The 21,180-nt window shown below is 41.7% G+C and overlaps 1 protein-coding gene across 4 annotated transcripts in view; it reads right to left on the reverse strand.

Annotated features, from left to right (window-relative positions):
• LOC127657893 (protein inturned-like) overlaps positions 1 to 21,180 on the reverse strand; it is a 51,456-nt gene that overhangs the window by 16,885 nt on the left and 13,391 nt on the right. For 3 of the 4 annotated variants that reach the window (XM_052146883.1, XM_052146890.1, XM_052146867.1), the window contains exons 4-7: positions 17,873 to 18,079; positions 1,609 to 1,727; positions 322 to 411; positions 69 to 146 (exon numbers count right to left, since the gene is read on the reverse strand). In XM_052146883.1, coding sequence (XP_052002843.1) covers positions 69 to 146; positions 322 to 411; positions 1,609 to 1,727; positions 17,873 to 18,079 — 494 coding nt within the window. The remainder of the gene's footprint in view (positions 1 to 68; positions 147 to 321; positions 412 to 1,608; positions 1,728 to 17,872; positions 18,080 to 21,180) is intronic. The other variant, XM_052146874.1, reaches the window with a different exon arrangement.

Below are 21,180 nucleotides of genomic sequence, written 5' to 3' on the forward strand. Positions count from 1 at the left end.
ATTAGAGGTATAAATGGTCTTGTTGGTGGTTCATGCGTGTGATGTCTGAGGCTGAGGCTATGACCCACCTATCAAGAGAGCCGTACATGACCTTGAGAGTTCGGACGACTCCTTCGATTATAGTCTGCAGGTACAGCAGTGGAACCCTGCAGAACCAATTGAGATCATGTAGAAATGTACTATAATTATGACTGTTAACCGATTAAAATCAAATGAGGTGACTATAATGATTCAATGTTATCCAAGTTCAGTGTTAGGAGCTGATTAGAATGAGATTAAAGCTACTAGTTTGCAGACTGGATGGTAAAAAAAGAGAATTACTTGCTGGCGGGAACGCCGATGACTAGTAGATTGCTGCCATCCTTCCAGTAGCCCACATGAACTAACTCATTCTGCAGCAACAGTGAGGAACTGTAAAGTGAAGGATAAATTAAATTACATTTTGTTAAGAAAATGAGAATGCTGCTAGCCACGGGTTGTGGGTGGTTGCCAGGACTTTGCTATGGGATTGCTATGGTGTTCTGAATGGTTTTAGAACGTTGATATGCAATAGAGAGCAACAGATTGGTTCCCATTGATTTTTTCGATGAGGGAACAAAACATTTAACAATACCTTATAAACATTTCAAGACAAACCTACCATGAGCTTCAAGGTTGTTAATCAATGGCATATGCTTCTGTTGAAGTCATCATTCTGTCATTTCAATTTCATAAAAAAAAAAAAAAAAATCACATTTAATAGCAGAATTCCTGATGACAACTACACTGCCCATAATCCTAAAGAAAAACGGCAAACCAATCAGAGAATCGCGGACAACAAAGTGTGCCAAGCAAGTGCTGCAGCGATCACCCACTTCGCATGATGTACTGTGCATGACGCAATCAAGTCTGTCTTCCTACACTCTCAAACTACTTCTATATTTGTAAATATCTGAATAATTTGCAATACAATTTAAATATATTGTTTCTATACTTTGAATCATCAACTTTAAATCAATAACATTGTGATTCACCTCAGAGCTCGTTGGTTTGGCTCAGGGCTTAGAAATCTTTAAAGATGGATTTTATGAAAAGATAAATGGGAAAAATACTTAAGTGGGCGGGCACAGGCGAGCACTCTATTACCAGGGTGTTTTGGGTGGTTGCTTTCATGCCCTATTCAAAAGAGCCTGCCCCAAAGTCTATGCGATATTCTGATCTATAGGTATGGCTCAGTTCCCGCTCTCAATGTAAGTTTAAGAGATTTTTTGGCTGTTTTATCAACTGCCAGGTGAAAATCGTTAATTTGATCGCTTAACAAAGTAACAGCACAACTCTCCTAAACAAGTCACATGATTTAAAGTATCATTCATGTCTGTAGAACAAATGCTATGAGTTACTTTCCAAAAGTTGAATACTTTTGTATAAGGTATTTATTAAAATCCCTAACCCTAAGTGAGTTATATTAACCCTAATATGAGCTATATTAAGAAAGATGCTTGCCTTAGCAATCACCAAAAAAAAAAACAGGGGAGTCCAGATGAAGGGGAATGAGAGAGAGTTATAGAGAGAAAGTCAGCAAGAGAGAGACAGAAAGAAAGAGAGAGTGCCAAAAGCCACAACTTTTACCTGACTATCTGTCCACCAGTGACATTCTCCAGCATGTCACAGAGCGTCAGGAAAATCCCTCTCACCGCTTTCAGCTGGGTCGAAGCCTCAGACACTGGATACTGGTACAACATGTCCTGCTATAAAGAAAAACACTTCAGTTTAACATGGAGCTGTTACCCCAGTTCAATACCTTTGGAGTACTGGAGGGCCGGCACAATGGTTAAACCAACTGCGGTTTTAAAATGCGCAGTCAATCCCGCCTTGACAACAATATTGGTGTGTGCCTATAATGAAAATGACATCTCTAGAAAGAGTGGAAAGATGCCGCTGTTTTATCATAGAAGATTATTTTCTGCATCTACCACAAGTTGTGTTTTTTAGCATCATGTAACCAATAGAGTATGTACAATGACAGATAAATGACATGTCCAAGCACATGTGAAGAGAAGAGGACCAAACAAGCCACATTTTATAGAATAGATCCTGTGGATGCTGTAGACAGCTGTTTTTGTGCTGAATTTTTACTGCTTTGATGACAGTTGCATAAGAAGCATTTTCATAAGTTGTAACAACTTCCCCCTAGCAGGGGAAATTGATCTCAGAATGTTCTGTTGTCCATGTGTACAAAGTATTGTTTATGAATATTGAGCTTAAAAAGTGGCTTTTATCTTCCAAATGACTTTCTGAAGAACTTTTTGTCAGGAGGATCCCTGTCTGATATGTCAACTTTTGTTTGAATCGGCCTATAGGACGAATTCGAAAAAGTATGTTTTTCAAAAAATCAAAGTGGTAAAAAAAGTTTTCTTGCAGAAAAAGAAATTTGGAGGTACTGAGGGATTAAAAAAAACACAATTTTATTTACTCTAGCCATTCCGGAGTTATTAGCAAAAAATGTGAATTAGCTTATTATAGCACCAATTTGTGGTCAATTCACACAAAATGTGGTATGCATACCCTGCTTGTGTATACATGGTTTCATAGCCATTGGCCATTTGAAATTTAAGTTATTAGCTGCCAGTGGCGGTTCTAGCTTGTATGGCACCCTGGGCTCAAAAAGAAGTAACAAAGACAAATAGAAACAAATTGTAGTATATAGATAAAAATAAAAAGAGAATCGAATTATTACACTATTACCCTATTGCTAACAAAAAACACACAAATAAAACTAAATTGCACACATCCTATATCACACAAAGACACAAATAGAATAACACACTTATAAAGAAGAGAACCCGATTTTTCCTAAACTGGGCACCTGATGTCTTAGACCTTTTCTTATACATCTGTGTTGATTTGGCTCTCGAGCATCAATAACCACTGTCAACCAATCAAGACTAAACCAATTCACCTTGGGGAGTGCAGACTGTCTGGTTTTATATTATTCTTAATGATTTCACACAAACCAGAAAAAAATGCAACAATGTGTCTGTGAAACTATATATTCACAGTATTATGAATTAATTGTGTTTTGTAGTGTGACTTATTTCATTAGTACTGTACAAAGTTAGTGCGCTATTTGATAGATTCCCCTGCTCCCCCTACCTCAGGCTTCCAGTGGTTAGACCTGAACTACCCCCACCCCATACCCATCTCATACTTCTGAGTGGGAGAACTTCCCAGGTAGTACCCTGCCTAGCTCACAAAAAAAAACTAGAATCAGGGCACCCACTCCGACAAGGTTAATTGACCCACAGTCCCACACGGTGACATGGTATCATTGACGTGACGCGCAAATGAGCGATAGAAAACTGAGTGCACAAATGTCACCATTCCAAATTTGTTTCGTTAGGGCGCCCTGTGCCCCTGCATTGCTGACAAGATGGCACCCTGAGTGCTTGCCCATGTTGCCTATAACTAAATCTGCTAATGTTAGCTGCTGAAAATGTATATGTAAGCACTTGAATAAAAGATGCATGCTTTTAGTTATAGCTCCCCCTATGGGCAGAAGTGGACAAAATTTGGTGGGTATATTCAAAATGTTTTTGTGTGGACATTTACCACGTCTTGTTAAGTTTTGACTTTGTATTTAGAAGATATAGGTGGGTAAGTGAAAATGGGCCACTCCCAAACATTATACTGGCTTGTAACTCTAAAGCACTTTGACAAATCAAAATTATTTGAACAAAGTTTTGTCAAGACGGTCACTAGAGGGGGCCTGGGTAGCTCGGCGAGTATTGACTCTGACTACCACCACTGGAGTTGCGAGTTCAAATCCAGGGCGTGCTGAGTAACTCCAGCAACCAAATTTGCCTGGTTGCTAGGGAGGGTAGAGTCACATGGGGTAAGCTCCTCATGGACGCGGTTAGTGGTTCTCGATCTCAGAGGGGCACTTGGTAAATTGCACATGCCTCCACATGTGGAGTCTCTGCAGTGTCATGCACAACGAGCCATGTGATAAGAGGCGTGGATTGACTGTCTCCGATGCAGAAGCAACTGAGACTTGTCTCCGCCACCCAGATTGAGGTGAGTTACCACGCCACCATGAGATCAAGTCAAGTGTCAAGTCAAGTGGTTTTTATTGTCGTTTCAACCATATACAGTTAGTACAGTACACAGCAAAACGAGACAACGTTCCTCCAGGACCATGGTGCTACATAAAAACAACAAAGGACCAACATAGGACCACATGAGACTACACAACAAAATAAAATACCTATATAAACTACCTATATATACCTATATAAAGTGCACGTGCAAACATGTGCAAAAAGTACAGGACAGTACAACAAATTACTGACAATGAACAGGACAATAGACAGTGCAGCGCCGACCAGTACTCAGTAGAGCAAAAAGATGACAGTTTCTAAAAATGTAAACATAACATACTATGGGATAATGTTCTATGCACATAGCAGTTATTGAGGTAGCAGACAGTTATAAAGTGACAGTTATTAAAGTGCAACTCAGGACACGTGTGTGTCAAACCAGTCTCTGAGTATTGAGAAGTCTGATGGCTTGGGGAAGAAGCTGTTACACAGTCTGGCCGTGAGGGCCCGAATGCTTCGGTACCTCTTGCCAGACAGGAGGAGGAGTAAAGAGTTTGTGTGAGGGGTGTGTGGGGTCAGTCCACAATGCTGGTTGCTTTCATGGATACAGTGTTTTTTGTAAATGTCTTTGATGGAGGGAAGAGAGATACCAATGATCTTCTCAGCTGTCCTCACTATCCTCTGCAGGGCTTTGCGGTCCGAAGCGGTGCAAGTCCCAAACCAGGCAGTGATGCAGCTGCTCAGGATGCTCTCAATAGTCCCTCTATAGAATGTAGTGAGGATGGGGGTTGGGAGATGTGCTTTCCTCAGCCTTCGAAGAAAGTAGAGACGCTGCTGGGCTTTCTTGGTGATAGAGCTGGTGTTGAGGGACCAGGTGAGGTTCTCCGCCAGGTGAACACCAAGAAATTTGGTGCTCTTGACGATCTCCACAGAGGAGCCGTCGATGTTCAGCGGAGTGTGTTCACCTTGTGCTCTCCTAAAGTCAACAACCATCTCTTTTGTTTTGTCGACATTCAGGGACAGGTTGTTGGCTCTACACCAGTTCGTCAGCCGCTGCACCTCCTCTCTGTATGCTGACTCGTTGTTCTTGCTGATGAGACCCACCACGGTCGTGTCATCGGCGAACTTGATGATGTGATTCGAGCTGTGCATTGCTGCACAGTCGTGAGTCAGCAGAGTGAACAGCAGTGGACTGAGCACACACCCTGGGGGCCCCAGTGCTCAGTGTGGTGGTGGTGGAGATGCTGTTCCCGATCCGGACTGACTGAGGTCTCCCAGTCAGGAAGTCCAGGATCCAGTTGCAAAGGGAGGTGTCCAGGCCCAGCAGGTTCAGCTTTCCAATCAGGTGCTGGGGAATGATTGTGTTGAATGCTGAGCTGAAATCTATGAACAGCATTCGAACGTATGAGTCCTTATTGTCTAGGTGGGTGAGGGCCAGATGGAGGGTTGTGGTGATGGCATCGTCCATTGAACGGTTTGAACGATACGCAAACTGCAGTGGGTCTAGTGAGGGGGGCAGCTGGGTCTTAATCTGCCTCATGACGAGCCTCTCGAAGCACTTCATGATGATGGGTGTAAGTAAGACGGGACGGTAGTCGTTGAGGCAGGACACTGAAGACTTCTTTGGCATGGGGATGATGGTGGTGGCCTTGAAGCACGTTGGAACAACGGTGCTGCTCAGAGAGATGTTGAAGATGTCGGTAAGAACATCTGCTAGCTGGTCTGCACATCCTCTGAGCACTCTGCCAGGAATGTTGTCTGGTCCAGCAGCCTTCCGTGGGTTGACTCTACGTAGAGTTTTCCTCACATCTGCCGTGGTAAGACAGAGCGCCTGGTCGTTGGGAGGAGGGGTGGACTTCCTCGCCATCACGTCGTTCTGCACTTCAAACCGAGCGTAGAAGTCGTTCAGCGCATCTGGAAGGGAGGCATCTTTGTCACAGGCAACTGATGTTGTCCTGTAGTTGGTGATGGCCTGGATGCCCTGCGTGTCACCGCTGTCCTGGAAGTGACTGTGGATTCTCTGGGCGTGTGCGCGCTTTGCCTCTCTGATTGCCCGTGACAGTTTGGCCCTAGCTGTTCTTAGGGCTGCCTTATCGCCAGCTCTGAAGGCGGAGTCTCGGGACCTCAGCAGCGTGCGCACCTCCGCAGTCATCCACGGCTTCTGGTTGGAGCGTGTGGTGATGGTCTTGGAGAAAGTGACATCATCAATGCACTTGCTGATGTAGCTGGTCACTGATGCTGTGTATTCCTCCAAGTTGGTAGAATCAGCCATATGTTGCAGCCTCCTGAACATGTGCCAGTCAGTACACTCAAAACAGTCCTGAACAGCAGAGATGGCTCCTGCTGGCCAGGTTTTCACCTGCTTCTGAAGCGGTTTTGTGCGTCTGACTAGCGGTCTGTATGCTGGAATTAACATAACAGAGATGTGGTCTGAGTAGCCGAGGTGGGGGCGGGGCTCCGCCCGTACGCACCTGGGATGTTTGTGTAAACAAGATCAAGCGCGTTCGCCCCTCTCGTTGCAAAGTCCACATACTGATGGAATTTAGGGAGCACTGTCTTGAGATTTGCATGGTTGAAATCTCCGGCGACAATAAACAGTCCGTCGGGGTGAGCGTTCTGCAGTTCGCTCATAGCCCCATACAGTTCACAGAGCGCTTCCTTAGCGTTAGCGCTGGGGAATGTAAACTCCGGTTATGCAAACAGTGGTGAATTCCGTGGTAGATAAAAAGGTCTGCATCTAACAGTCACAAGCTCCAACAGCGATGAACAGTAACTAGAGACTAGCATAGAGTTCTTGCACCATTCCGTGTTGATGTAAACACACAAGCCACCACCGCGAGTCTTACCGCAGAGAGCTGTATTTCTGTCGGCACGAAACGAGGCGAGCCCGTCTAGCTGAATGGCGGCATCCGGAACTCTGTCGCTGAGCCACGTCTCCGTGAAAACAAAGACGCAGCAGTCTCTAAACTCACGCTGCGTAGCCTGCTGGAGTCGGATATAGTCCAGTTTATTGTCCAGGGAGCAAACATTTGAGAGCAGGATAGACGGGAGAGCCGGCCAATTCCCACTAATCATACTAATTAGTGGGAATTGGGCATTCCAAATTGGGAGAAAAAGGGGATAAAAAATTAAAAAAGAAGGTCCCTAGAGGATACTTGAGTAGAGATGGAGGCGGGGACTAATTTGCATATTCATAGATCCACGCATACTAAATGATGCAAAGGTGTAGAGTTATATCTAAACCATTTTAAGGCATGAAGGGATTATTTTAATTTTTTAGGGGTTAAACCAGTGACTGGAGAGGGACTATAAATATCAAAGTATGATATCAAAATTAGGGCTATCAATCTAAAAAAAAATATCGAATTACAAATGCAAACACAATTAATTGAATATATATCAATAATATATATCAATGACGTTGGTCTTCTTCAGACTGATGGTTAGCCTTGCAGGCGTGGGAGAAGCAGCTGACAAACTGCTGCAAACTGTCCTCTGTGTGTGACTTCAAGGCAGCATCATCAGCGAAGAGCATCTCACGGATGAGTACCTCTGTGAATTTAGTCTTAGCATGGAGATGGAAGATGTTAAACAGCTTGCCATCATCCCTGGTGCAAATGTAGACTCCCTTGCTGCAGTCCCTGAAGGCGTATTGGAGGAGCATGGAGAAGAAAATATATAAGAGCATCAGCGCAAGGATACAGCCTTGTTTAACACCACTGCCAACTGGGAAGGCCACCTATGTTGCACCTTTAAAGCAGAGCATGCTGTGCATGTTCTCGTGGAACGAGGTGACGATGGCTAGCTGTCGTGGAGGGCAACCAATCTTCTGCAGTAGCCTGAAGAGTCCGCTCCTGTTGACCAGGTCAAACGTCTTGGTCAGATCAATGAAGGCGATGTAGAGAGGCATCTGCTGCTCTCGACACTTTTTCTGCGGTTGGCATAGTGAGAAGATCATGTCTACAGTTGATCAGCTGGCTCTGAAGCCACACTGGGACTCTTGGTATACCATGGAGGATAGGGTCTGCAGGCACGCCTTCCCGGCGATGCCGAGGAGGGAGATGCCCCCGTAATTATTGCAGTCCCTGCGGTCTCCTTTGTTCTTATACAAAGTGATGATGTTGGCATCTTGCAAGTCCTGGGGGGGTGTGGCCCTGTTCTCAGCAGAGGAGTTTGTGTAGTGGCTGAAGCAATGCAGGTTTCCCACTCTTCAGGACTTCTGTTGGGATGCCATCTCTCCCAGGGGCCTTCCCACAAGCGAGGCAGTCAATGGCTTTCCTAAGCTCTTCCAGAGTGGGTGAAGTGACTAGCTCCTCCATGACTGGCAGATCTGGAATGGTGTCCAGGGCGGTTTGTGTGACGACATTTTGGGTTGAGTACAGCTCGGGGTACTGCTCAACCCAGTGCTGCAGCTGTTTCCCCTGGTCTGTGATGACTTTGCCAGACTTGGACTTGAGGGAGGCGGTCTTGGTGGTTGAGAGGCCTGTTGCCTTCTTGATGACTTTGTACAGCCCTCTTACATCTTCAGTGTCAGCAGCTGCCTGGATAGTGCTACAAAGTTTTAGCCAATAGGCAGTGGCGGTCGGACTGCTGGGCATTTTTCCTAGCAGTCCCAAGGCCCTAAAGTGCTCTCGGGCTAAGCAATGCCTTGTAAGCCAGGAGGGCTTTCCTCTTCACCTCAATCATGGGTTCCATTTCCTCCCTGTGGGCTTCATACCAGTCTGCATTTTTACGCTCCTTCCCATAGGCAGTGATGACTGAGCTGTACAAAGCGTCTCAGAGGTGGGACCAGCTTGAGTCAATGGTGTTTTCATCAGGTGTCTCCTCAGTGAAATCCTCCTGCAAGTTGCTGATGAATTGCTGCGTCTTCTCTGGATCGCTTGCACAGCAGATGTTAATGCATGGGCAGACCTTCTTCTAGGAGTGATGCAGCTTTTTCAGTGCTGACCTTGCTGGCTACGGGGGAGTGTTCCATGTCATGGTCCGCACTGTGGTAACTGTGGGTGAGGAGGACACTGGCAAGTTTTGCCCATCTGTTGATGACGAGGTCTAGCTAGTGCTAGTGTTGGGAGCGTGGGTGTCTCCATGACACCTGGTGGATCTCCTTGCATTTGCAAACTTGCAGCTCCCATTCTAGCATTGAAGTCTCTGAGAAGGTCCTTCTGTGCTGGGGATTTTGGAAATAACTTCAACCAGGGCCTCGTAGAACTGGAGCAGATGGTTGGGGCATACACATTGAAGGTTTTGGCTGGAACAAAGGATGTTGACAGGCTGAGGGAACGGATCCTCTCGTGCTTGATGAGGGAGGCTCGATGAAGGCAACGGGCATGTTCTTTACAGTGAAGCTGACACCGTGCTGCCTTGGTTTGTCCGAGGACTTCCCTTGCCAATAGAATGTTGCCACTGTCGTCCAGTCAGGTCTCCTGTAGGCAGGCAATGTCAACTTTCAGACTGGAGAGTTCCCTGTTGATGATGGCAGTCTTACATGTATCACTGATCTGCTGCAGGTCGGCAGTGAGTCCAGGACATGAAGAGCTAGAGTCTTCTTTCTTTTTTGAGTTTGCCTGGTGCGGTGTTTATGGTCTACTTGTCGAGTTGGTTCTCTAAGCTCCACATACCCAGTGAAGCAGGCAGGACATGGCGAGATGGCACCTTACTGGCTGGGGGCTGCCCAGCTTTGGAGGGTAGCTGTCCAATGAGATGCGATGACCTTTCCGACCATCGCAAGTGACCCCTGGCACTCGTTTCCTACACCAATCGGTTTATCACCAGTAACTGCCACTTCCCATGTTGTGCCGATGCCTTGCGACATCGCTTGTGTGAGCTCTTCAGTGGAGCCATGAAGCCTGGGCAGGGTACTATGGAGAATTAGCTGTTGCCCATGCAGCACAATGATACAATGTCAGACCACCTTAGGGACTCTGGATTTGTTGTCGGGGTTGACTCCCCTAGACTTTCCCATGAGTGGGTATAGCCCCCAGGGTTTCCGTTGTCCGGTAATTACCGGACATTGGCCGGTAAAAAAATTAAATGTCCGACAAAATTAAATCTCTCCGGTCAAATTGTCCGATTAAAATTGCCTAATAATCCCGTCCACCTAACACAATCTGAATTTGAGAATAAGCCTAAAATGTATAAAGCAAAAATACACCGATCTCTTGCTATGTTATAAAGGAACAGGCTCTATCGTTTGAAAGTTATGAAACAACATCGCATGCTGCATTTCAAATAAAGCGCAAGCCTAAAACGGCTGCAATATAGACCTAAACAACGAGCGATTGAGTGAGACGTTTCAAATATGGCCAGGCCCAGGCAGACTAGCTTTAAAAGCTTTTTTCAGAGGCCAGGCGATGGTGAATCAGGAACATCTCATTATAGATAGATCAGTGCTTCTAATCCGCGCATTCGTGCAGTTTTTTCTCTATCATCAAAACTGAATAGCCTATGTTCATCAGTGCATGATTACAGTCTATATCAAGCAGGGACACGTTTGTGTGCATTTTATTTTGTGATTTCACCGAATTAATAGAGAGTCTCTGCAACGGCGATAGATTGAAGCAGCGTCCTAGTGAAGATTGCGCAACTTCGCGCAGCGTCGTCCATGCAACTGATAGCAGCGGACACGAGCTCAGCTTGATTTAAAAAACAACAGAATTTAGCGCTAGATCTCTTATTTAATAACGGACTAAATGAATGATCTGCTAGTTAACTGGAGATGTTTTATTTATTTGTATTAGGTACATCCGTGCCTCAATGTTTCAAAAAGTGAATGTGTGTGAAACCACAGTAAAAAACAATTGGCGTTGATTGGCGTCAATCGGACGTTCATGTTTTTTTTCCGTCTATTTGAAAGTTAAGCTAATAATAATATGTTGCATTCTATACGGCCTGATTATGTCATTTTTTAAGTTACATAGACTGCCTCCAGTTTTCCTCAACTTGACTAATTAAGAGGCGATATATTTGACCGGCATATCATCAAAATGTCCGTAAAACGAAACCTCTGCCGGTCACTTTGACCGGCACCATTTTTTTCTAGCGGAAACTCTGATAGCCCCATCTGCCCGAAGCAACTGGTTTTAAGGAGCCGATGACCTGCCTTAATCCGTTCTCCTGTTCGAAAACATGGTCTACCAGGCTTAGAAGCTAAGCCATTCATGAAGGCCAGGAGCTGTATTTTGGTTGACAGACCATATGGAGTATTTCTAGGGAAATGGGAGCTTATCCCCACTTTCACCCCGGCTGTATCAACCTTTGACCACAAAGTTTTTATTAAAATTTAATAATGTTAATATTAATTAACATAACAATAAATGTTAAAATTAACAATGTTTCAAAATTAGTAGACCACACAAGGATGGACATTCTCTGCATCTGGTCACTGCAGCAGTATGAGACAAATGGTTGGGATGAATGGGAGGGACATTTTCTTCAGGCAACAACTTGCAGACTATGTGAATCTGTGTGAGAAATTAGGTTTTCATAGAAAGATGACCTCACACATCGCAGAGAGGGACAAAAAACTGAAACTATCTCTCACCCCAAGACACACACACTCTCAATATCTCTATAGAGCAACTCTCCCTACTCTCTAAAAATAAAAAAGTCAGCATTTGGAGGTGGCCACTGGTGTCGTATTAGCATTCATTTAGCATCCTGTGGTTTGTAGTTCAGAGAAAAACACACATTCTGAATACTTAAACTCACATTAGAACTCCGCAGAATATCAATCACTGGAGACAGTAAGAGGATTTTAAGTGTGCCAGAGAGCAAATGCTTTCACAAAGAGCAAAACACTTCTCCCAGCAAAAGATTTAACACTGCAAATCAAATGGAGGGCTGAATTTTATGTTCAAAACTGCAGCCTGAGAGTAACTTGGTGATTTACATTGATGAGCAAAAACAATATGACCACTCACAAGTGTAGAAAATAATGTTGATCATCTCTGGGTAGATAAGATTTTAAGCAAACAATTCGTTCTCATAGTCAGTGTGCTGAAATGATGTGTGAAATGGGCAATAATAATGACCTGAGTTACTATGACAAGGGCCAAATTGTTATGGCCAGATGACTGGGTCATAGAATCTCTGAAATGACAAGGCTTGTGGGGTGCTCCCGGTCAGCAGTGGTGAGTACCAACCAACAGTGGTCCAAGGAGATACAAACCACAAACCGGAGATGGAGCATTGGGCACCCAAAACTCATCGATGCATTAGGGCAACGAAGACTATACCATCTGGTCCAAACTGACAGAAGGTCTACTGTGGCACAAGTCAAAGAAAATTTTAATGATGGTTATGGGAGGAATATGTCACAACCAGGGTATGAATTTAGCACCTGCCAACCGCCAAATGCAGGTAAATCATGAACATTGGTGGGTAATTTTGCTCATCTACACGCCACTGTGGCAGGCAACCTGAAAGTTATCCTGGAGTGACATAAGACAAGAAATGTCATTTGACACAAAGATGCACACTTGAAGAAACACACTTAATGATATTTTACAAAACAGATGAAAGAAATAAAGCCTGTCTGATTCACTGTGTATTAAGAGGGTCATTGACGAGGGTGTCTCGGGGAACACGAGCATGTATCTGAAAATGTAGGCAGCTGACTTGCTGCCTTATCAGTTAATGGCTTAACCAACAGTGTTTTTGAATGAATGGAAACTGGTCTCAGAACAGTTTGAAAAGCACCTTATTTCACCCTACATCTGAATACATCCTCCAAGTCAAAAGGCATCATTTTTCAGTTTTTGAATGCAGCATTTCTTCTCTGTCAGTCTTCTCTGAACATTTTGCAAGAATAGTGTTGTGTAAGAACACTGTATATGATCACAGAACATCTCAGGATATATAGGCAAATTACATGCAACAATATTGTGACTACAGGTGAATTGTCATATGTGTTATAAATCATAATTCAGTACGGTCTCAGAAATGGTTTATTGAACAAGAAGTTTCTCTTCTGTGCTTGTCTACTTTTATCCTCCATTTGTATGTTGCAAAATTATCTAATTATATATATATATATACACATGTATAAATTAGGGCTGTCAATCGATTAAAATCTTTAATCTAATTAATTACATTGTGTCCAATCGTGATTAATCGCATATACAAATATTTGCTGAGAAAGCCCCTCATATAACAATAATTAAATATATAAAGATTATACATATTTATATCAATATATAATTATACATAGTTATCTTTAAATATTTAAAATTATATATATATATATATATATATATATATATATATATATATATATATATATATATATATATATATATATACATATATATATATATATAAATATTCTGATAATTCAAATGCATTACATTCTTGTAGCAGAAGAATTAATCATTGATAAGACAATACAAAAAGCAGCTTTAGAATACAATGTATGGTTTACTACCATATTATTGATCATAAGTCAATCATTGGCATACAGTTCACAGCAATCTATTTCACAAGTGAATTTGTCAATCAGTTTGAGATTTATTATGCGGGCTTGTTTAAGAGCCCGTCAATCTACACCTGAGTCAGAAATGCTTGTGTAGCGTCTCGGGTGCATTGCATCATAAACATAAAATGTTTAGTTCACTGTGTCAAGTTAAATATAGTTTAATACTCAATCTTTAAACACATCTTGAGATCCCTTAGTTCGCATTTGCGCTCCTTCAAGTGTTTTGAAAGCAAGAACGTAACGCATGTCTGTGTTATGGGTTGTTTTCTTCACTGTATAAACTGTGCATTGCTCATACTGCTGAAATTTCACTTACTGCCCTCTGGAGTAAACAGGTGGTACTACAAGCTTGCATTTCTCAGCAATCTTCCTTATTATGGTGCAATTAATTGCGTTAACGCGTTATTTTTTGTCAAATTAATCACACTGAATTAACGCGTTAAATCGGCAGCCCTAATATATATATATATAATTATTTGACAATATATATATATATATATATATATATATGATCATAAAACATCGTTGCAGACCAGGTAAAACCCATTTATGGCAATGGTATTCCCTGATGGCAGTGGCCTCTTTCAGCAGGATAATGTGCCCTGCCACACTGCACAATTGTTTGGGAAGGGCTTTAGAAATATAATGAAGAGTTAAAGGTGTTGCCCTGGTCTCCAATTTCCCCAGATCTCAATCCAATTGAGCATCTGTGGGATGTGCTGGACCAACAAGTCTAATCCATGGTGGCTCCACCTCACAATTTACAGGACTTGAAGGATCTGCTGCTAATGTCTTAGATACCACAGGACACTTTCAGGTGCCTTGTAGAGTCCATGACTTGGCAGGTTGGAACTGTTTTGCCGGCATGCAGAGGAACAAGAGCATATTAGGCATTCAGTGTATGTTACTGAAACCTGTGTAAACCTGTGCAAGGCAAGCAGATACTGAGAGGATAATACAAAATCCAAAAACAAAAGAAAGAAATGAAGCCTGTTTTTTTACCATAATAATTATTTGACCATATCTGCAGTGAAAACTAATTACTCACTATTGATATGATGTACAGCTGAAGTCAGATGTTTACATACACTTAGGTTAAAGTCATTAAAACTCTTTTTTTTTAACCACTCCACAGATTTCATATTAGCAAACTGTAGTTTTTGGCAAGTCGTTTAGGACATCTACTTTGTGCATGACACAAGTCATTTTTCCAAAAAAAAATTACAGACAGATTGTTTCACTTTTAATTGACTATATCACAATTCCAGTGGGTCAGAAATGTACACACACTAAGTTAACTGTGCCTTTAAGCAGCTTGTAAACTCCAGAAAAGGATATCAAGCCTTTAGACTTAGCTTCTGATAGAAGGTGTACTGAATTGGAGGTGTACCTGTTGATGTATTTTAAAGTCTTCCCTCAAACTCAGTGCGTCTTTGCTTGACATCATGGGTAAAACAAAAACAATCAGCCAAGACCTCAGAAAAAAAATTGTGGACCTCCACAAGTCTGGTTCATCCTTGGGAACAATATTCAAATACCTGAAGGTACCACATTCATCTGTACAAACAATAGTATGCAATTATTAACATCATGGGACCAAGCAGCCATCATACCGCTCAGGAAAGAGACACATTCTGCCTCCTAGTGATGAATGTAGTTTGGTGCAAAAAGTTCAAATCAATCCCAGAACAACAGCAAAGCAGCTTGTGAAGATGCTGGAGGAAACAGGTAGACAAGTTTCTATATCCACAGTAAAATGAGTCCTATATTGACATAAACTGAAAGGCTGATCAGCAAGGAAGAAGCCACTGCTCCAAAACCACCATAAAAAAGCCAGACTACAGTTTGCATGTATGCATGGGGACAAAGATCTTACTTTTTTTAATTAAAATTTTGTATCGATCCATAGACATATCACAAAGAAAAAACACAACATATATACATTGAATCACATTTAACATTTAACCCCCACTCTTACCCATGAATGTTCAGTGAGTCAGGCACACTCGGCTGCAACATGAGAACCACACATAACTTACTCAGTCATTGACTTTATGAAGGACAATGCTTGCTGTGGGCATGGAAATATTTTGCGGCCATCCTAGGTATCGATTCTCAATTTGGCCAGGAACATCAGTGCAAAAGCGACCTACCATTGATGTAAGAGTTTCTTGCATTCCTTGAATCGATCACGTTTCTCTCTTGTCGAATTGGCAAAGTCTGGGAAAAAGAAAATGTTGTGGTTCTTCCAAAAAAGCCTTCCTTTACTCCTTGTGCAACACGAGATCTTTATAGGATGATCTCAGAAATTTGGCCAGAATTGATCGGGGCCTGTCTCCCTCTGCGGATCTCTAAGCCGGAACTCTATGAGCTCGCTCGGTATCCAGCTTATGGCCTGTTATGTCGAGCATCTCTTCTATCTCTGCCTTCTTCGTCTTCAGGAATCCAAACAATTCAGACGCTGTTTCGCCAGTTACGATTATCCAAGTATTCTAGCTTTTCCCAAAATTGCTCCAAGTCTGCCTTGGTCACTAACGGGTTAGCAGCTAATTCCCTCTCCGATGACTCCAGATAAATCAATCCTTTTCTCAACATCCGCCATTCTTGTAACCATCTCAGTTAATTTCATCTCCATGGCAGTGATCGATTGACGTATTACAGCAATATCCTTCAAGTCAGCAACATCCTTCATCAGCATTGTCTACACATTCATCAATTGACAGCAAATTTCCTGCACTTCAATGTCCAAATTGACCCCCGGGCTTGCGGCTTGCTGCACAGGGGCTTCAGCTTGAGCACGCAAGTGTCTTTTAATATCTCCAGAGGCTGAGGATTTTTACTTCTTTGACATATAGTCTTCCTAGAACAGTTAAGAATCAGGTTGTATCGAATCTCACTGATGTATGACACAAAATGTATTTAAACTAGCAAAGTGCTCAGAGCTCGCCGTTCATACGTCCGAACCTCACATGGCTCCACGGGACCCTCGCAAATGTTTTCAAAGAGCTTACTTTTTGGAGAAATGTCCTCTGGCCTGATGAAACAAAAATCGAACTGTTTGGCTATAATGACCATTATTATGTTTGGAAGAAAAAGGGTGAGGCTTGCAAGCTGAAGAACACCATCCCAACCATGAAGCATGTGGGCATCATGTTGTGGGGTGCTTTGTTGCAGGAGGGACTGGTGCACTTCACAAAATAGATTGCATCATGAGGAAAGAAAATGATATGGATATATTGAAGCAAAATCTTAAGATGTCAGTTAAGTTAAAGCTCGGTGGCAAATGGGTCTTCCACATAGACAATGACCCCAAGCATACATCCAAAGTTGTGGAAAAATTACTTAAGGACAACAACGTCAAAGTATTGCAGTGGCCATCACAAAGCCCTGATCTCAATCCGATAGAAAATTTGTGGGCAGAACTGAAATGTGCGAGCAAGGGGGCTACCCAAAACATTTTGTCCCAAATATAAACATTTTAAAGGCAATGCTACCAATACTAACAAAGTGTATGTAAACTTCTGACCCACTGGGAATGTGATGAAAGAAATAAAAGCTGAAATAATTCTCTCTACTATTACTCTGACATTTCATATTCTTAAAATAAAGTAGTGATCCTAACTGAACTAAGACAGAGAACGTTTTCTATGATTAAATGTCATGAATTGTGAAAAACGTTTAAATGTATTTGGCAAAGGTGTGTGTAAACTTCTGACTGCAACTGTACATACATACATACATATTTATACATACAATATATTATTTAACTTAAGTATTTATACATCATGGTAGTATAATATAGTACCATCTTTTTTCGCATTGTGGTAATGACAATTGGGGGCTAAAATGGGCAAAACTGCCATGAAAATAATGTCATAATTTAAAAAATCTTGTAAGAAAAATTGCCCTAAAAATCTGCTTCATTTTCAACAGGCAGAATACAATTTAATTGATTCTGGAGTAAAATAGGACCAGGACATTTTATTTAGTAAAAAACAAATCAAAAACCAAACTGTATAATAGTGTCAAATACCAAAATTCCACTTGATTGCTTTTGTGAGGCTTGCTTTGAATATGATCTAAGCTAATTAAGATAATGACTGGACAAACTTTGTAGAAACCACACTTTAGTTGAAAATGGCCAAAAGACATGCCAGACATTGAATACTTGTCTAAAACCAACTGATACAATATGTGCCTATGTACCATGTCATTGGCCTCTACACTGCAGATCATCAAAAGGAATAGCAAAGCAAATTTTACCAAAAATGTATGTACTGAGAGAAAGTGAATATTTAGTTTTTATGCAGACAAACAGACTGACCTCCTCTTGTGGCGACTCAGAGTCGAGTTTAAGTGAGAGGAACATCACTATGTGTGGTATATGTGCTATAGACATCTGGAGCTCAACAGTGTCCTCCCCCCACAGCAGTCTGACCAGTTGACTGACCGGGGGAGATGCTTTCAGTCTGGGTACTGCAGAGTCTACAGGGCTCCCAACTGGACCAACAGTCTCCAAAGTTAGTCTCACCTGAGAAAGAAAGAGAAATAATCTGAAATACTTACTGTGCTACATATTTAAAAAAATATTTATTGTAAAGGGGTTTGGAGAACTGATGAAACAGGGGAATATTCACCATGTGGTCTGGACATGCAAAATGCTGCTGACTCTATTGGAAATTTGTGGCTGTACGAAGCACACTGGAATCAGAGGCAATCAGATTACATCTTCCCAGACACTCTTCAAAACCAAGATTGCTTCTTTTCTGCTCTGTCACACAGTACACTTTAGAACAACTTTTAATGTCCATCAAACACGTGGAAGTGTAAAATGTACTTCTTTTGTCTTGCAGTCTGTTAATTTTTTTTATTAATTCATCAACCTGCATGGGAATTGAGCTAGTCTTGCATAGTCAGACCTTGGCTTTGACTAAAATGGCAAAAGGACTGATACTTGTTCGATTGCACAGAAAACACATGGAAAGTCCTTGTGGAACACAAAAAAATGCAGTACAGACAAGGACCTCTTTACACCTGTTATTAAAATGTGTGATGGGTGACCCGATCTCAAGTGGACAAGCAAGACATCACTGTTTACACTTGGTCGCTTAAAGCTGGTCCGTTAAGTTCTTGTGCAGGTCCATGTATTCGCTTTCTCAAATTTTCTTATCAGACAGTAATTTTTTCATAAGCTTTTATAATACAAGCCCCATATGGTCACACACATTTTCGACCACTCTTGGCCAATTCCAAATGTGGTTGAGGTGGACAGATCTCAAAACATTTCGGACCCAGTTTATATCTGCCTTAAGCGTCACCCCGTTTTAAATGGACTGCCCCAAATGCACATATACCAGGTGTAAATAGGACCTATAGTAGCAAGAAAATGTATGTGAACCCATTGAATTGAATGTGCTAAAATCCTAATAATAGACAAACACAATCTGATTGAAATAATGACAAAAAAATAATTGCAGTTTCATGTTTTTATTGAACATGTTGTTTAATTATTCACAGTCTGTGAACCCTTGTATTTAATAACTGGTAGCACCTCTTTCAGCAGCAATAACCTCCACCAAACATTTCCTATAGCTGTTGATCAGCCTTGTATTTCACAGAGGAGGGATTTTGGATCATTCCTCCCTACAAATTTGTTTCAGTTCATAAATATTCTGGATTTCTTGTATGAATAGCCCTCTTCAGGTCATGCCGCAACATCTCTATTGAGTTAAGGTATGGACTCTGACTTGACCATTCCAATTTCCATTCCATTTTCCTCCTCTTTAACTATTCTGTTACTGATTTGCTTGAGTGTTTTGGGTCATTGTCTGTTGAATCACCCAATTGTTAGATGACGGACTACTACACTGACATTCTCCTGTAAAATCTCTTGATAGACTTTTGAATCGTTGTTCCCTCAATGACTGCAAGCTCCCCAGACCCTGATGTAGCTTAGCAGCCCCAAACCATGATGCTTCCTTCACCATGCTTCACATGTTTTGGTGTTGGTGTGCAGAGTCTTTTTTCCTCCAAATATTATGTTGTTTATTTCTGCCAAAAAGTTACATTTTGTTCCATCTGTCCACAGAACATTATTCCAGAAGCTTTTTGGAGCATCAAGGTGGTCTTTCGCAAACTTGAGATGTGCAGAAATGTTTTGTTTGGAGAGCAGTGGTTTCCTCCATGGTATCCTCCCATGAACACCATTCTTTTTCAGTGTTTTCCTTATATTTGACACATGAACAGAGACTTTAGCAAGTTCAAGAGATTTATGTAGATCTTTTGCTGTTACCTTTGGGTTGTTTTTCACTTCTATCAGCATTGCATGAACATCCAGGTCTTTTAGAAATGTTGTGTAGCCTTTACCAGATTCACACATCTCTACAATTCGTCCTCTGATATTTATTTTGATCAGGGCATGGTTCACAGGCTTCTTGAGACGTTCGTTCTATGTCAGTACACAGAGTGTACTGTTTTTATACAGCAGGGCACCTCTAAAGTCCACACCTAAAACCTCAGCTCATTGACTCGAACACCTGCCTCCAGTTAGCTTTTTTAGAAATCAGAAGCCCAGAGGTTCACAAACTTTTTCCAACATGGACTGTTAATAATTAAACTACATGTTCAATAAAGACATGAAAACTATTTTATTTATTTTGTCAGTATTTTAAGCAGATTGTGTTTTGTCTATTATTAGGACTTAGGTGAAGATTAGACAACTTTTTATGAATAATTATTTTTATGAATGTGGATATCTGCTTCACTTGCTACTACATGGCTCAAACAAAACTCTGAATATCATTAAAATATTTAGGGTCTGTTCCAAAACCTAGCGAGCTTCCTCCGGAGGTGGCATTTATAAGGAATCATAGGTGCTCTACGATGCGAAGGTTTCAAAAGTTTAGGTATCTTATTTTTGCTACTTCATAATCTAGTTTTGGCCAAATTCTAAGGAAGCATTGTATGTATCCTTCCCTGGGCAACCCCAGAATGCACCTTGATGACCTCTGTGGGAAAATAATTCAAGATGGCAGACAAAAAGAGATAATTTTTTTTAATAAATATCCTTAAAGAAATGGTTTAATATGATATAAAACTGTCTATTTTACCTTAAATGTGTGTGCACTATGTATATTTATGGACATTAGTATTGGGTCGTTCCTCTCACGTCATCTGTATTGCAAAGTATTGTGAGTCAAGTCTTCCTTGTGCTGCGCGTGAGGAGCGCTATTTAAACGATCTCACTACATTTTGAAATAGGCCCTTAATGTCACTTACCTAGCAAACCTTGATATATCCGGTGAAAATTTTGAAACTGCTCATTTGTGTTAACCAGGAACTTTGAAAACACGACTCTGTCTCCAGGGAGACTGGAGATAAAAAGTCCTGTGTGCTTTTACTTGCAGAATTTGCTCCAAACCAGCAAGTCAGTTTATGACTGTCTCACTTGAGAAAATGTTTTTCAGTTTTGTGTGCAATATGCATCAGAGATGTATTGCACAGACTTGGGCCAAGACTTGATTTGAGTGGAAATGTTAACATTAATTGGAATACCGTGCCATTCACACAGAACATCCATGGCCCATAATGAACAAGTAGCAGCAAAGTTAGCCCAGAAACACTGCTGAAAAC

This window comes from Xyrauchen texanus, chromosome 2 (assembly GCF_025860055.1).
Source record: "Xyrauchen texanus isolate HMW12.3.18 chromosome 2, RBS_HiC_50CHRs, whole genome shotgun sequence".
NCBI lineage: Eukaryota > Metazoa > Chordata > Actinopteri > Cypriniformes > Catostomidae > Xyrauchen > Xyrauchen texanus.